At 36.7% G+C, this 18,796-nt stretch overlaps 2 protein-coding genes across 4 annotated transcripts in view; one reads left to right on the top strand and one right to left on the bottom strand.

Moving 5' to 3' along the window:
- Positions 1-18,796, top strand: part of LOC113066682 (uncharacterized) — a 672,150-nt gene that overhangs the window by 95,585 nt on the left and 557,769 nt on the right. The gene's annotated exons all lie outside the window — the stretch shown is intronic.
- Positions 1,214-13,428, bottom strand: LOC113066688 (zinc finger protein 862-like). Of its 3 annotated transcripts, none has more exons than XM_026238643.1 (8): positions 13,166-13,428; positions 8,996-9,064; positions 8,820-8,896; positions 8,458-8,717; positions 8,279-8,346; positions 7,932-8,119; positions 6,540-7,073; positions 1,214-6,012 (listed from the first exon to the last, which is right to left on the bottom strand). In XM_026238643.1, the coding sequence occupies exons 1-8, from the start codon at positions 13,177-13,179 to the stop codon at positions 3,854-3,856; spliced, it is 3,369 nt and encodes a 1,122-aa protein (XP_026094428.1). In that variant the 5' UTR covers positions 13,180-13,428; the 3' UTR covers positions 1,214-3,853. The 3 variants fall into 3 exon arrangements, with proteins under 3 accessions (XP_026094428.1, XP_026094430.1, XP_026094429.1); XM_026238645.1 differs by having other exon boundaries at positions 8,996-9,081; XM_026238644.1 differs by having other exon boundaries at positions 8,996-9,114; positions 13,166-13,427.

Genomic DNA, 18,796 nt, shown 5'->3' on the forward strand with positions numbered 1-18,796 from the left:
TAGTTCAATCTAACTGTCTCTCTCTTTGTACAGCGTAATGACTGACCACGAGAATTAAACCCCAATCCTTTCTGCTAGGTTTCCCAACACTGCAGCTGGTGCTCACAATAAAGGCCTGTGTCACACTTCCTTTCTGCAGTCATGGAAGCACTCAATTCAGAGTCATCTCAATGCCACCCTTATTTCAGACTGAATTTCAGAATCTGAAAAGGCATGAAATGCAACTGTGAATCTGGATCTGATGATAACAGAACAATTGGTGATAAGCGAATGGATTTGTTGGGATTTTAAACAGGGAAGTAGTGTTGTTTGTGTGGCAGCCCACACAAGTACTCATGTTGTTGCTTTTCTTCTAACTTACAAAAGGGAGCAGGAATTCACCCATCACATGTCAGGATGCTAATAGGATAAGGCATGATGATTGGCTTATTCCACAGAGCTGGAATGGGACTGTGTTTTATGGACCAAATTTCGACACAGATGAACAAAGAAGCTGTGGTCATACAAGCAACAAATGGCACTCGATCTTTGTTTGGGCTGAAGCATTCAGTGCAGCATTTCAAATAATGTGTGTATGTATCTAGTTAATTTAAAAAAGCTTTATTTTTTTTTTTACATAAATGGCTTTCTTTTTAAACCTAAAATCAAATGGCAACTCAATTAAAGGAATAGTTCACCAAAAAATTGCTGAAAACTAACCCTCAGGCAATCCAAAATGTAGAGGAGTTTCTTTCTTCATAAGAGAAATGTATTATTGCATCACTTGTTCACCAATGGATCCTCTACAGTGAATGGGTGCCGTCAGAACGAGAGTCCGAACAGCTGATAAAAGCATCACAGTGATCCACAAGTAATTCACACAACTTGAAGAATTACATTTCCGGTATGATATGAGCACTCTATTCATAATATTGCAGAAAAGTCATCTTGTCTGAATCAGGAGAGCAGTATGCACGGATCAAGTACAGTTTACAAGTGTACTTGTTGGTTATCTTAATGTTTTTATCAGCTGTTTGCCACCCATTCACTGCAGAGCATCCATGATGTAATGCTAAAGTGATAATGTTAAATTACTCCATCTCCATCTGTTCTGATGAAGAAACAAACTCATCTACAACCTTGAATGGCCTGATGGTGAGCAAATTAAAAAATTTTTGGGTGAACCATTCCTTCAAGCAAACCAATAATAATAAAAAAAACCACACAAGCAATACCACATTTTAAAAAACTTTATTAAACCATTATTTGTTGAATATAGTTTCCATATGCTGTAATTTTAAGCAGGTTTCTATAATACATTTACACATTCCCCAGGCATACATTTCACATGTAGTTCGTATTCTGGAGTTCCAGTGTTATGTTTTCAGGAAGAAGCGGTGTATAACGTGTAAATCCAAGCAAAACATATATATTTCTCTTTGCAAGAAGGAACTGAATGAAAATATGGAGCTAACACTCACTTATTTTGTTCGAAAATAAACTTGACATCAGAAGTAACTTTGTTCCTTGTGTCTCCCAGATAAACACATTTCATAATAATTCATGATACGGACAATGCACATGATTGTGTTTACATGACAACTAAATCAAGGAAATACAAAATTATGAATCTAGACATAACGTTTACATTTGGTACACATAGTATTCGATTAAAGGAAAACAGATATTAAAGCCTTAACTAAATAATATCGGACTTGATTTTGGCTCATTTTCTGAGAATTCACCATTAAAGATGTGACACAGCTCACAATATGAGATTCACGCGATGGCATACCTCACTGTGAGGTAACAGTCTAACATTCATAAGCATTCACATAGATAAAAGATCCTTACAATCCGTTTGCTACTCGTGAGTTCAGAAGTGGCTATGCTATGCCATCAATTGCTCACTTAAGCATGAAATGCTAACAAAAATAGCTTCTTTGAGACACGATAGTTTAACCAATTAAATGAGACTAATCTTTTGCGTAGAACATTGAAATTTCTGTTTTTAAAAAGTACATTCATTAAAAAAAAGAATAAAAATGGATCCTTTAAACACATGCTAAACATTCAGACTTGCAAAATCTAAATCTATTTCAAAATAAAGACAAGCCATTTCAGTATGATTAATATAATGTATAAAACCTTGCAGCACATGGAAGGTCACCGTCGATCAATACTCTTCAATATTACTGCATTTAAAATTGATAAACTGAGACATATCACAAAATACAATATTTTCTAAACTGATAATAATGATGCTTTAACAACTGCATGAATAAAATTGACATGTTAAATTTCAACTGCAACATTGAAAACATTACTGTTAAAAAAGCCTATTAATAGATCTCTACAGGTGACTCTTTTTTTTTTTTACCTTGATTATCATTTTTAAAAACAGTCATGGCTTGAAAAATATGGAAATTTTTAGCACAAGTAAGTTATCTTGTAAAACATGCTCAGTCATGTTGGAAACCTCCAAATTACACAGTTTCAATGAATATTATTAGTATTAAACTTGCTTGTATTTAAGAATATACAATTTAAGTGTAAAATATATATATATATTGCACAGGTATAATAGATGGAATTTAGTGGAAGGCAAGGTAAGACAAAAATGATGTGAAATATACATGATGCTGACCATAACACATGCAATTCTAGAATACACAAATGCACATAATAACACAATCAAAAATATAAAAGCTTTGTTTTTGTATGACTTAGTGATTTAAGTAGTGATATTCTTTCAGATACAAAAATGTAATCCAAGGTTCAGTGTCGCCTACTAGTGGTGACAACATGCACACACATTTGTATTGGGTGAAAAGTATTGCTGAGACAGACAGTGCTAGAATTTTGGGTTATTAATGCTGAAATATTTTCTTTTTATCATTAAACATTTTAGTATACCTTTGACTACGCAGACCACCTCTTTGCTGCATTGAAATGTAAATATATATTTGTTTCTTTGATGTGGAATCAGAAAATGTAACTATAATTTGGAATGGCTCATAAGGGGCTCTGGCATAGTAGCCGGTAGCTGTACATAAAAATATGTACCAGAAATCAAGCACTAGCAAATGCTAAAAGCACAGAGAAAACTTTTCTTTTTTTTCCCGGTAAGGCTAAACCTTGCATATTTAGGCTATATATTTGAAATCTTTAAATCAGATTTGGTGTAAACTGCACATTACCAGCACCTGTATGATGAGCCATATCATCAAATCAAGATTGACAGATAATCTTAAAAGTAGTGGTTAACTAAAGAGTATCTAAAAAAAAAAAATATACAAAATGTTAGGAATAGGCAAAAGAGTGGCCATTTCCATTCCAGTTAGTGATAACCAGCATAAAGAGCATGCTGTGAAAATTTGAGCAATTTTTTTTTATCATTTCCATACACACAAGTCTACGTACAAATACACAATGATTGCTCAAATTATATTGCAGATATAATAATAAAACTTTTTATTATTTAAGGTTTTAGTTGAATCGGTTTTTGCAAGAAGGTGACTTTTCAAAGATTAAAAAAGACTGTAAGGAGGCTTCACTCACCAATATCTGATGAAATGGTGCTTAGTCAAACATTCACCTAACGGCGACAATCCTTGTGACTAGAAAATAGCCTAGTTTCTCTTTGGAACAAAAACACATATCAACACATCACATGAACATTTTAAAGTGTTTTATGTGCCTGTGACCTGCAAAGGCATTTAAACCAGTTCATAGAGAAAACGCTGATCTAGGCCATTTTAGCAGCAGGGCCAGTGTCAAACTACTTGGCCAATCACATTATAGTACCGATCAGCCCTTTTCCAACGAGATGGCTTTTTGGAATTATGTTGGCTGAGTAATTGGTGCCGATCAGTTAAATATCTGGATAACACTCATATGCATTCATATCCATATTGTGCAACACAGACTTTTGTTCGGTGGTGGGCATTCTGCTCAGCACTTCTGCCGAGGGTAAATAGCTGTTCCCGGATTTCTCTTCAAACCAGTTGTCCAAAGCTCGCTTTCCATCAAAGCTCCTGATAGGTGGTCCGTTAACGGCCAAGGTGAGCAGATCATTGATCTGTTCCAGAGTTAGTCTGGAACGGCAATTTCTGCGCACTTTCTGCAATGAGCATCTTCCTTTGTCACAGCATGTCGATGACGTTGGCAAGACCCTGACAATGTGCAGGATGTGATTGAGAAGAGGGAAACGTTGCTTGTATTTGAAGATGTGGCTGACTAATTCTTTAAAACCATTCACACTGCAGTAATCAGCTTTTAGATCCCTCCATTCAACTACAAGGCTTCCTCTGGCATCTATTCTCTCTTTAGAGAGCTCACGGCCAGAGGAAGGAATCGTCTCCAGGTGGTCAAAAATGACAAGGATCTCCTTTTCTCCATATGCACCAAGATCATCCCTGTTAAGAGGCCACGAGGCCAGGTCAAGGACCTGACAAGCCTGAACCACTGAGCGACTGCGTGGATCAAAACGCTGGGCCAGGATGCCTTGACCTCGCTGACAGATCTTCTCTCGAATGGACTGAAACTTGGATTCTGCAACCCGCAAGTTCTTGAGGTCCACGCCATTAAAACTCTCCCGAAAGTTGTCCTCAAACTCCTGTAGGTGCTCCCCTGGGGAGTCCACCAATTGACCAATCTCATGAATGGCATCCTCAATTTTTGCATCCACCTGTGATGGCAACAGATAGTCCCCCTGAAAGATGAATGCAAGTCGTGAAAAGACAGCAATGATGTCCAACAGAAAATAGATCAGCTTCACCGACTGATAATCCAACAGGAACTGTAGGAGAGACAGAGCAATGGCAGCAGCATCACCTCTCTGGGTTTGGCTGCTTATGCTCTTCAAGTGAGCAACCACCTCTAGATAGTCCTTTATTAGGGCAGTGAGAACATTAGGTTCACCTATGATCCAACGCACAGCTCTTATATCCCCAAGAAACTTAGTTTCCTCAGACAGAGTTGGTGCTGTTGATTTCAACTCAGCCATCATACGTGGAGAATACCGGTAGAAGCTAAGAAGTTGCTTCAAGTTGTTTTCCAAATCCTCTAAGCAAGACAGTTCTTTTCCACTGATAGCATCCAGAACCTCCAAATGGGGACGATGGATCATCACAGGTAGACACAACACCCAAGGGATTGTCTTTCGCACGGATATGTAAATTTTTGCCCTCAGACTAGAGGAAAGGTTTGAGCCATCTATTCCCAAGCCAACAACTAGCATGTCCTGAAGTCTTAGACCAAGGACTCCAAAGGCACGATCCACAGCCTGGAGGTAGCCTTCCACGTTGCCTCCGCAAAGCCTTTGTAGGGAAAGGAACTCCGTGGCAGGAAGTCCATCAGTGGTGGTGAACTGGACGTAAACAGCAACAGTATCAGCCAAGAGCTCATCATTCTGCCCATCCATGATGATGCTTAGAAATGGCGAAAGCCGAATCTTCTCAGCCAAATCCTCTTTGAATGCTCGAGCAATGTGTTGGATGAGAATCTGACAGTCATTTTCATTCATGTACTGATCTACCACTTTGAGGTCGCACTTCTTGAGGAGCTCCGCTAAGGGTCGCAGATCGGAAAATGGTCGTCCTTCCAAAGCCAGATGGTAGGCAGCATTGAAAAGAGTCATCATGTTACGACACATCTCCTCGGTCTTCTCCGGGTGCATGCGAAGTTTGTAAAGCTGCAAACACTTCTTGTGCAGATTGCTCTGGCTATGAAGTTTAATAGTGTGGATTTTGAATTGCTTGGAACCAATAATAAAAGCAGAGGTGCGGGAAGACTGGACAGTGTATTGTCGGCACACGTGGCACCACATTTCATTCAGTGTGGGCGAATAACGGAGAAACCAGAATTTCTTCAGCCACTCCTGTTTGAAGCGACGAATCCGACGACCTGAGCCCACCGAGAGCTTCGAAGACTCATCCGTAGCTGCCATGAGGTCAGCAGAAATGGATTCATCAGCAGAATCAACATCCTGGTCATCTTCCTCAAGCGCTGCTGGGACGGGCATCATGGCATCTAAAACAAATGAGCAAACAGAGCACAGAATTAAACTGAAAACCAACCCAAAGCAAGTTTAAACTCAAAACATTTCTAACTGGTTAGTTTTGGCATGAATGAAGGCATTTTTACACCTATTGTAAGCATACCTTCTCAATACAGTTCATGATATCTCAAGTTCTACATCAACTAATACACTAATACACATTCTTTTTAAGTATGATTAAATTAAAACATTCTCTATTCCACACACCAAACAAACAAAGACTTAAACTTTAGTGGCAGGCTCCAAAAAGAAAACACTCATTAATAATTGTATTAAAACTTTTAATTAAGAGTGCATTTCCATTTGAAACATTTCAACAAATTTGGGAGTAACACAATCACTAGCAACAATGCAAAACAACAACAAAAGAATGTTAACAGTAACTGATTAACTACAAGACAAAATGTATATATTATATATATATATTTTTTTAATCAACAACATCTACTCCAGAAAGGCTCTCATCCATGGTAGCATTCCATCCCAGGTGTAAACCTACCTTTGAGGTCCTCACTATGAAAGGGCTCAAATGGTGGGACTGGCTTAATTTCAGCATGCCCCTGTCCTCTGAGACAAAGCAGCTCAGCCTCCAGCTCACGTATTCGTTGTTTTAACCTCACACAGTTTGGGCAGAAAGATGTTGATGGTCCTACTTTGGGCAGGGTCACGTCTTCTTCTGTTTCTTCCATTTTAATGCATTTTGCATCAAACCCACTCTCGTGATGTTCCATGGAAGCCAATCCAGAGGCGAAGACAGACTCTTTACACTCTGCGTCAAGCTGGCTGAAAACCTGGCAGACATTTGTTCTTGCTCTTGGAAAAGACGAGGTGCTGTTCAGGGGGTTGTTCTGGCTTTGATTAGTCTCCAGAGATGCTTCCAGGACATCTTTGAAAATGAGGTCAATCTTCTTTTTCTTGGCCTGGGGCTGGATTTCTGCCTCATCACTTCCATGCTTACTTCGGGTCCTTCTACCATGTATTGCAGATCTCAACACTGGACCTTTATGCTCCTCCTGTTCTTCTAATTTCACTCCTGCAATACAATAGTGTTATGGTTAATGCATGTAAAACTACCAGCATATTTATATATAAAAAAAATAATAAAAAACCCTGTGTAAAAATATAAGTGATTTTGAAAAAAGTATGATGACTAAAGCAGATCAAAAGAAAAAAAAATGTATATAAATCCCATTTCACTTACCTGTTAAACCATTGCAGGCCTGGAACATCTCTTCTGGGTACTTTTTGTTGATCAAAAATGTTCAATGTAAAATGAGTTACATTTTTGTCTATTCCTACCAAAAGCTACCGAAGACTTGAAATATAACGCATGTTTTATCATGATCACATTTTTTTTTATGATGCCTTTAGTTTCCCTTTGAAGAATGAAACCTCCAACCTGCATTGATGGTTAAAGGAAATCAGTGACCAGTAGAATTCTTTCAAATTTCTCCTTTTTGCATTTCCCAGAAAATATAGTTTGAACCAACATGGGGATGATTATGTAGTGCAATTTTTTGTCTGAACTACTTCAATTATAGTAAACATTGTTTAAATTTTGCTCAAATCTTGTTGTGAGTTTCAGTCTCATCTAGACTGATTTAATCCAGTAAACAAAACATCTTCCCATAAATGTCTTTTATACTAAACAAACTATTATTCAATTAGAAAATGGTTTTGGTTTAAAGTGATGCAAATTTAAAATGTGCTGTTAGGATTTTATTAGAATATATTATTTTTTCTTAAAAGTATATTATTCTTCAGTTCCGGCCCTGCAGTGTTTGTATTAGCTGCCCCTTCAAATGTCTATGGAGATTCTTTTTGACCTATTTCAAAATCGTTCAATTTTGTCAACTTTTTTTGGCTCAAGCACCAGCGATGGGTGTCTCACCTGTGTCCAGATTGCGGTCGATGCTGTCCCGAGACACACTCTGCAGTCGGCTCATGTACTCGCTGCTGTACCACACACAGAGTTTCTCTCCCACCGTCAGTCTCTGACACACTCTAAAGTAGATTTCTTCCCCATGTTGAAATGCACTCAGGTTCTTTTTCCTCTCATCAGAAGAAATCAGAATGAACCTGAGAGGAATAAACAATTAATACCGTGAACAAACATATCAACTTAACCATAACCGTGACTAAAACATAATTTTCCACACAAGATCCTTACATTACAATAGCACAAAGAAAAGGAAAAGATTAATTAAAGTGGATGTCATCTCGGCAACATGGTATTACCTCATCCAGTTCGACGTAGTTTCATCACTCCCATCAATGAATTTATTTTTGTTGTCCTTACCAACAATCTGTAAAAAATACATTAGACATTTAAATATAGTTTTTATCTGCATTATAAATGAATGTGCATACATACAATTATGCTAAATGGTGTTTAAATATATAACAAAATAACTTACCATCCAAGAGTATGGTCCTGAGTGTTTATCCGAGGCATTCATTTGGCCTTGATAAGGACCAAACAGCGCCCCCTTTGGTATGTTTTCATCCATGCAGCATACATCCACCTTATCACCATCTCTGCGGATCTCAATGCCTGAGGGTACAGTGAGAGCTGCCCGATTGGGAACCCCTGATTCCACAGGGGTGTCTGGCACAAAAAAAGGGGGCCCATGGGTAGGGCACTCCTCCGAGAAATATTTCTTGCATTCTTCACAGACTGTGCATGTAACATTTAATAACCAATGATTACAAACAACATAATTATTAGTATATACACACCACAACACTTCTATTTAAAGATAAAGTAAATGTTACTTACACCAAAAACTGGTTGAATGCTCATGGTCAACTTTTAGTTTTTTGTTTGTCTCTTCAGTGGACTTCCCATTTGAGGCACTATTATATAGGTAGAAAAACAGCTTATTACTACATTTTTTTAATGCACATGGATTTCTTCTTAAATGTTTGCTGTTGTAAACACTTTTTAAAGCTGACCTGGTGCTGCATTCAGCCTCAACTTCCATGGAGGAATGGTCTGGAACAGCACAGGAATCTGCCATCATTCTGGGCAGAGCGTTTCACTTCAACATAGTAAAGCTGAAGTAAAATAAATGCTGTTCAAACAGGAAATTTAAAAGATGTTATAAAGAGTTATTTTAAGGTCCAGTTAACTACTATTAATAAATAAAATCAAACAAATTTTCTGCTTATTAATAGTAAGGTAGTTGTTAGGTTTAGGTACCTGTATGTGGTAGGATTACAGGATCTAAAATATGGTCATGCAAAATATGGCATTGATATCTGCTTTAGACTGTAAATACTAATTAACAGCCAATATGTTAGTTAATAGTGAGAACTGGTCATTCAAATAAAGTTACCAAAATGAAAAACATAAGAAACAGGGATCAATCACAGCACCTAAACTAAACATTAAATAAAATATAATTGACTTCAATAATTTGACTTCAATTTAAAATTGAAATTTTGAAAAATTTAAAGAAATATGAAAAAAAACATCATGAAGAAGAATGAAGAAGTATTTAATATTATTTCTGATAATAACCATATGAAATTTTTACTACAGAAGAACAATATTTTAGTTAGAGGCATCTCAAATCATGCTGGATAACATGACCATTACACAAACATGTGGAGTCCATTTCAGGACATACAAAATAATAAGACATTCAGAAATTAATGAGTTAATCTTTTTACACATTGTTATGCTGATTGTATATTTTGGGATTAATAAAATATATTTAAAAACCACGCTAACTAGTTATCTCAACATTTTAACCCTATTGTACATATTTTTAAACCAAAATTCTTATATTATGGAAAAAAAAGTATGCCTGTTATGCGCTATCTTTCCTTTACAGTGGGGCACAGTGACGTCATGCTGGCTTTGCCTTAACCATGTCATCTCATTTTTAATTCTTAACCCTCAAACCGTATTCACTTTATAGCCCTTAATCCTGTAATTGTGGACAAATGTGGGCACAGAGGACTCAGGTGTGATCCTATTTTTTATTTATTATAAATGTTATATCACTGTCTTCGATAAAGTTTTGTCTATCCATTTAAGGTGCTTTTTTTTATTTTTGAATTTATTTACCTCAAAAAGTACCATATTTTCTATGTTAATTATGCTCTAATGTAGATCATTGTGTGTGTGTGTGTCTGTGTGAGTGTGTGAGAGAGAGAAAGAGAGGGTGATGAGCCAGGTGGATGATTGGATCATACCAAAAAACATGGTCAGACATTAGCCCAGCTCTGTCATAGGCTCATTGGGTCTCATTCATGAAACATTCGTAAATATACCAGTAAATATCTGAGTGATTTGCGCGTAAAGAGAACTTCCCGAAAACTCTTCTCCTGATTCACAAAAACTTTGTAAACGTCAGATGTGATAGTGAAATGTGTGTGTGTGTTAATGAATTCCAATCAGTAGTAAATGGGACGCGTGTGCACGTTCACTCGCAATTACCATAAATCCCGCCTATTAAATCCGACTGACAACTATATATGAGCATCACATTATGACACCAAACGGATTTCAACATGTCTTCTCAAAAGCGACTGAAAAAGAAACATTTCTCAGCTGCAGAAATTTAAGTTTTATTATCAGAAGTTCATTCAAAACGCCACATTTTATTTTCAAGCGTAGCCTACTAGTGGCGTATCAGGTCCTAAAAAAGGAAGTTTGGCAGCATATTACAGATCCTATTACTGGCTCTCATAATAAAAGTTAAAAGAAAAACCGTATGTAATTAATATATATATAATATTTTTTTCAAAATGCTGTGTAAATATGTACGGAAGTTCTAAGCGGCCATGCATTATAATTTTTTTTCCTTTTTGTTTTCTCGTTATAACGACTTAATTTTTTCGTTATCTCGACATAACGAAAGTCATTTTCTCGTTATAACGACTTATTTTTCTCGTTATCTCGACATAACGAAGTTCGTTTTCTCGTTATAACGACTTATTTTTCTCGTTATCTCGACATAACGAAAGTTTGTTTTCTCCTTATAATGACATGACAGTTTTACTGTTGCTATAGTAACGAACTCAACTTTGACAGGCATCTGATGGACAACCATGCAGGCGCTCTTACTGTAGCCTATATTTCAGCAAATTTAGCTTCGCCTAGGTAATAACGTCTACAATACTGTATATAAATAAAGGCTGATCAATCACTGTTGATTTTTCCAGAGACAGTACAACCAACGTTTTGTTTTTGTAATTAACATGTTTAACTGGCAACACCGCGAAATTAGAGCTGCTTGGATTAAACTCACTTTTCATTTTCCCTTTATTTGAAATAAAATTATATATAATTTGTAATTTGTAGTACTCATTATATGATGTGGCAGATATCATGTGTGTTACAAGCTTCTGTTTGAAAAGAGCGTCCATGTGTAGGACTACGTGTAGTGTGTGTGTGTGTGTGTGTGTAGAAAAAAAACGATTACAACATTATAGAACAAAACTGAATTAAATTAGCCTATGGATTTTACATATACATCACATTTCTCATCAATATGGTTAACAATAAAGATTAGTAATAAGGAAAAGAAGCACATCAGCCTGCATCGTTAAATCCCGCCCTACTGTAGATAAACAGAATACAGTGACGTCAACCTTGGTTTTGATAAGCAGTTATTTTATGACACAGAACGCGTTGGTGAAACTCATGCATCTAGCAGGAACTTAATACACAAAATATTCATATTGATTCAAGCATTTAACATTTATGAATTAATTAAATGTCAGTAATGAAGACTGCACAAATTATAGCGATCATGAGGAAGGTCTGCGTACAGTAAAGTGGATAGTGTACAACACCCCATCAGTTATATTCAGGTCTATAGTGCCACCTGCTGGCTCAGTTTTGTAACTTCTTAGAGAAAATTAAGTCGTTATAACGAGAAAACGAACTTCGTTATGTCGAGAAAACGAGAAAATGAAGTCGTTATAATGAGAAAACGAACTTCGTTATGTCGAGAAAACGAGAAAATTAAGTCGTTATAACGAGAAAACAAGAAGAAAAAATATTATAATGCATGGCCGCTTAGAACTTCCGTAAATATGTACCCGATTAAGGTGAATTAAAATGCAGCCGTATTAATGAGCAAAACGTTTAGACGTTAAACGCACTATTTACGCGTGGCTGGGAGCAGGTGTAGATTTCTTTCATACCAACTAACATTTGGAAAATACGAACGTTTTAATGAATCCGAAAATTTACGCCAAAACCACTTTACACGCGATTTACACAAAAATTAGTTCTGCTCGTGTTTCATGAATGAGACCCATTGAATGCATTGTTTGTGTGTGTGTGTATGAGTGTGAGTTTTTTGCCATGATGAGAATGTTGTACAGGATCAGCCCTTCATTTCTGTGTATGTTAGATATGCATTGTATTGGATCTATTAATTTATTTTTACAACAAAAAAAACAAGAATGCTTTAAATTACAGTTTTCCCCATTCATTTCTATGGGTGCCCATTTTTGACCCAAATACAAGATTAAGGAGTTTTTTTTTCACCCACTTAACATTGTAGAATTGAGTCAAAAAATGTGTGTGTGTGTGTTCAGGAGGCAAACTTAGGAAAAGTAACAAAGTCTTGTACCGCTCAGATCAAGGGAAGTATTTTTAAAAAATAAATCAAAATTATTTTCCCCACATTTGTCCAGAATACGGTTTTAGGGTTAAATGCTTTTATAGGTTTATAAATGTTTACATGGTTACAAACTTTGAGCAGCTTTCGTAAAAACATACAAACAAGCCAACCACGAAAAGTGACCTCAAGAAACCCCGACTCTGTTCTGCTGACGTTTCCGAGTCAGTCAGAAAGCAGCGCTCTGATTGGTCGAGCCGGCCGTCACTCACAGCCTACCCGAGCTGTGATAGGAACGAGTGCAGGAAAACAAATAGGACAACAATGCTCGGTTGAAAAATAAAGCTCTTGAAAAGTTTGTTCATCTTAAACTTGTGAGGTAAAAGTTGCACATGAGCTCGAGCGCAGGCGACGACAATGACGGTACGCAATGCTTCTGTACGCTCGGTCTCCGCTTAGCTTCTGCAAGGCAACTGGCAATGTGCCTAACGCTTTCGGAAGCCATTTTCATTGGCCACAATGGCTAGTGAGTGTAACTCACCTTCTGTAGAACATACGCAGTGCGTCTCGGGGTCTTTGGTGGTCTTCTTCAGCCGTGGTGCGTCTCGCTATCTGCCGCTCCGAGCAGGGCGGCGGTGACGCAACGGCACGCGGGGATTTCACTAGTCCCGGGCGATGCAAAGTTTATCATCTCCAAATGTTTGTACCACAGTCATCTGCTTCTCTCTGCTGTGACCACCATCTTTTAATACAGGAAATGACATGGAAAACGGAAGAAAGCGGGGTTTGTGCCGACTGGGCATGAAATTTCAGGAAAAGGAAAAGTTCGATTGTGTGAAGTTGTGCGAGGCCGCGGCTCGCGCGTTTCGTGTGCGTTCGCTTTTGGAACGCGTTTATTTATTTATTTGGTAACAATATAAAATAAGGTTCCATTAGTTAATGTTAGTTGACTACTTTAGTTAACGTAGTCTCAGCAAAACAATCATTTTATTAATCTTGGTTAATGTTAATTTCGGCATCTACTAATGCATTATTCAAATCAAAAGTTGTGCTTGTTAACATTAGTTAAAGCACTGTAAATTAGCATGAACTAACAATGAATAACTATTTTCATTAACATTAACAAAGATTAATAAATACAGTAATAAATGTATTGTTCTTGTTAATTAACATTTACTAATGGAACCTTATTCTAAAGTGTTACCATTTTTTTTTTATAATTAAAAGTTTAATAATTAAAGTTGTAATAGTCCTTTTCACAGTCAGCCACTTAATGTTAAAACTCCATTTGAACTTTTTGTTGATAATTTTAGCCTCGGGTGTACAATGTACTTTTTGCCTTTATTATATAGGCTAAGTGTAATACTTTATGATTACAGTTCGAAAAGCTCCCGTTCACTTAATATCCTCAGAATTACTGTGATTACGACCACTCAGGGCTATTCATGTACATATATACATTTCCGTTTTTATGGCAACGCCGTTCATAACAACAAAATTGAGCTTTTGACAGCAGAATACTTAATCGTCTATATTCTCTTGCACATATGGAAGAATAAACTATCACCATATGCACACCGCTATAAAATAAATAAAGACATTGCATGGTGCATAAATAGCTCTATCAGTCATCCTTTAATATTGAAATTGCTGCCATTTTGGTTGATTTTATATGTCATGATCAAGTTGGAGGAATTTTCCATTTCCACATCTAATAGAACGGTTTAGTCTGGTCTTAAATTTACCATGGATTGCTTCAGGTGTGTCCTATAGTTAGTCCCAATGCAGATTTTCAATTTCAATGTATGCCGCAATTGTGCATTTTATGGACATCATTATGGTCCTTAAACCCAGGCTTTGCAGGCCCCTGACAGTCAACATTCACCCCAACACTTCTCATCTTTTTTCCAGCATGACACTTCCATATAATCATTTTCACAAGTCGTCTGGTCGTCCCATAAAGCCAAGTTGAATTCAAGACAAACGGGAGGCAAATATTCTTTGTCAATTTATTAACAAAATGATAAAATAAATAAATACAAATTGATCAAATGCTCCTAATATCAATTTCTTCCCATGTTTCCTACAGTATTTTCAAAACACTGCATACAAAGGACTCATCACAGGCTCAATACAGGAGAGGTAAGAACCAACTGACTCACTCACAATGTCAGGCGAACAAACAAGGACAAAAAAATACCAGATAGAGAGAGAGAGAGAGCTCAGTAACAGAAAAAAAGTCAAAAAATAAAACACACTCCTTTTTAAAATCATTATGAAAAAATACAAACAATTTTACAAATATTCATATTGTGTAATAAACCATTTACACTAAGTTCAGCACACCAGGTGAACTTTTTTTTTTTTTTTTACATAACTCATGTCGCTACAATGTATCCTGTTGTGTTTCATCAAGTGGAAGATTTGTTTTTTTTTTATTTCTCTTTTTGCACGCGTAAACGGAAATGTTTTCCAATTAGACAGCTGACTGTTTATGAGGTAACACACACATACACACACACACACACCCCTGTTCAAACAAACACACTCACTCACAGACAGTGCACAACACCAGGAAAAGTCACAAAGACAAATGAAATGCATCAACAGTACAAGAAGGCCACAATCATGACTAGAAGTAAATAGTATGAAAAGTGAACAGAAACTACAATGATTTCATTGTCACTGGAATTATAACGTACCATAATGAATATGGATGATCTACACACTAAGATCAAGGTGACAGGATGAACAGCTGGAATGGGTCTGAATTTTTTTTTTATGCATAAAATGTACACTGCAAACGTTCGCTTTTTAAAAGTTCTAAAACCAAAATTGCAAAGCCATACAGATAACTTAGAAAGCTGGCGGAAAGTGTTTCCCACACGTCAGAGCCGTAAGCTAGAGACGAAATCAGTCATGACTGGGAAAAAAAGTTGAATGATATGTATCTCGAATGCATATAAAAAGGCTTCCTAACAGCAAAATGTTTGCAGTCTCTTTGGGTATACTGACTTAAGAATTTGAATGCGTGGCTTTCAGAAGTCCCCCCCCCCCCTTTCTTCTAAAACCCCACCCACAAGGTTACATGTTATGCACTCTGCAAGATAAGCCATGTAAGACCATAAATATCTTCTCACAACCACTGGTAACCCCCCCCCCCCCCCCCAACACCCCATCCCAGCGCCCCAAGATAACAATAACATTCAGCATGGTGTGCTAGCAAAGGCAGACTTGAATGAAAAATAACGGTCCATGAGATTCATACACAGCAGAAACACCACATTTCCGTCTTTCAAAGAGCCCAGAATTGTGGCCAGCAAATAATTCCCTTCTGTAACTGTACATGAATTTTCTATTTTCTACAGATGCCATTGTGAAAGTGTATATTGTTCATAATTTAAATAAAAACAACAACAAAAACACTGCAAGTGTTTTTAAGAGATGTACATATGTATACTGTTTTGTTTTGGCATCATCTTCGCCAGACATGTAAAAAGGAAAGTGACACAAAGTTTACGTAAAAATCTTTACAAAATAAACTCGAAACTAAATGCATATTAAAAAAGTCTGACAAAACTTATATAAAAAAGTTGCATAAGAAGGCATGCTTTTTGTTAAACTGATTGGACAGGTTGGTGTTCTTGGGGGTTGAGTCTATCCAATCAGATTGCAGGTTTTCTTTGATCAGGTCAGCCTGGCTAATAGTCAAGGCCGAAATCTAAATACCTGATTCAGGTACAAGTTCAGTACGCTAACTCAGTGACTGAAGGAGAGATGAAGGAAATGAAGCGAATAAGAAAGGGTGCAAGTCTTTTAAGAGCAGAGTGTTACGTATGACATTAAGTAGTAGTCACTGGCCTGAACAGTCCTGTTTTGTGATACACGGGAAAAAAAAAATCCTGAATAACACACTAAAGAAAAACTTAAAATGAGCAGACACTTAAGTGTTTTGAGGGAAAAAAGTAATACTTAGGACATTCCTATAAAAAGTGCATAAAGACAGGAAACCATGACTTCCTAAACTTCCAGAACTTTTTTTTCCCCAATGAATGTCAATCCAAAAAAATTATTTTCGCCACAGTTTTCACACAATTAATTTTTTGCTGGCACCGAGTGCTCTGATAAACCAATTAATTAATTTAAAACACATTATAATGAACAACTCCTTTTTTCTTTTCACAGACCAATTTTGTGCAATCACTAAAGATATACTTTTGTTCAGAGTGTAAAAAACTCAAGGCAACTCCTTGCCTCTTTAAAATAAAGCCTACTCTTAAGGGGCTCTTTAACTTCACAGCAGATAACTAGATTTAGTAAATACAGACATGACTAGACCAACACAAGCACATCACTACAACCATTTTACTTTAACCAAATGAAATTACAACAAATGTGCTTCCAATCAAAGTTAACTGAGTGATGTTTTAGAGAGAGAGGAAAATATGACCAGTTTATGAAATTAAATTCAGTATGTAAAAGGTTGAAGGCACTCTGGGCACCTGTACAGGAAGGATTAAAAGTAGAATAAATATTAAATATTCTCTAGACTGACAATGGTGACTTCTGGAAGGCCTTTAAAATTCATGTCGGTATGTTATGCCACAATAATGGTTGCCATGATATGAATGTTTATCCATTATTACCCAGTCCTGGCTCAAAGGGTAACAGGGCATTATGGGAATGTATTAAGCACAAGTTTGTACATTTTCACAGTAGATTGTGAGAAATTGCAGCACATTGTTGATATAACCAAGACCCCATCCACTAAGTTATTACAAATTGGGTTTTAAAGCCATGAAATCCTGACTAATCAAGATAAATACATAATTTAAAAAAACAAAACAAAACCGTTAACATCATCCCAAAAACAGAATCCATATTGTGGTAGGTTATCTCTCATGTTTAAACAGCCAGCATGAGCAAATCATCGTCCTTTTGAAATCAGAGATGTCCTAAACAGATATGTGGAATTTGATATGCGTAAATTGTTCAATCCTAGCTGTGGCTGTCATTACAAAGCTAAAAGGGATATGCTTTTTTGGAATGGCCTGACATTAACGTAACAAAAGGTGCCAGCTGTGCATTACTCTTAAGACAATAAAGACTTAATATGTTACCTGGGACAGGTTAAGATACTATGCAGCACAAATAGAAGCCAGCAAAACCCAGCATAAGACTGTCATAAACAGTGCTTCCTACTTTGTATGTAAGCAACTGGCTGCTGTTTTCATTCTTACAGGATGTTATGTGGGCAAGCGTAAAAACCAAAGGATAAGATTTAAGCGCTTTTGAAAATTTAGCTCAGAAAGTCTCTTTAGAGGTTTTTAGTGCGATTGCTCAAGTTATCTGCAATAACGCTTGTGCTTTAAATGAAGGGTTTTCTGTAGTTTCCTTATTACTCAATTTGGCTCATACATCAAACCCTCAAGTTTAAGACAGCAAATTGTGACAGTCATTATTGTTTTTTCAAAGACAAATAAAAGATTTTGGAAAAAAAGGGATGGGACTAGTCCAATATATTCTTGACTAAACACACGGTAAGAGGATATTTCCATTAATTTCAGTAAAAAAAAAAAAAAAAAAAAGAAAGCATTTGGCAGTTCGGAATTCAAATAAAAACAGACACTCTTTATGCAATGTGCATCTCTCGAGATTGAAGAAGCTGCTTGCATAATTCATGCCAATTTTAAACACCATTGATAACAAATGACTGGTTCATGAAAAAGAAAAGCACTTATTATTCATCGAAGACTAGGAAGACCTGAATATGTTTTCTTAAAAACGCGCGGGGCATTGAGTACACACACTAACTTTAGAACGAGACTCATTCAATACACAGAACCAACACCATTTTTCAGACTAATCTATCACACATGATTTGTTGCAGTTACCAAGATGTTACTTCTGGTGTAGCTTCCTCTTCCAGCCCTTTGTCAAAAGATCTTGAGAGGCTTTGCCATGCGCTCTACCACTGATTAGCCTGAGATGACATGGAGACGGGATACTTCTACAGGTAACTGGGAAATGCAGACAAGATGTAGAGTGGAGGGGTTGCTATAAGCAGTCCTGATTTAGTCTAACCCATGCCAACAACAGGATTCTAAACCTCTGCCATGTCACTGGCAAATACTGATGGGTCGTTTTTTTTTGTCATGTTTGGAAAGAGAAG

The sequence above is a fragment of the Carassius auratus genome, chromosome 50 (assembly GCF_003368295.1).
Source record: "Carassius auratus strain Wakin chromosome 50, ASM336829v1, whole genome shotgun sequence".
Lineage (NCBI taxonomy): Eukaryota > Metazoa > Chordata > Actinopteri > Cypriniformes > Cyprinidae > Carassius > Carassius auratus.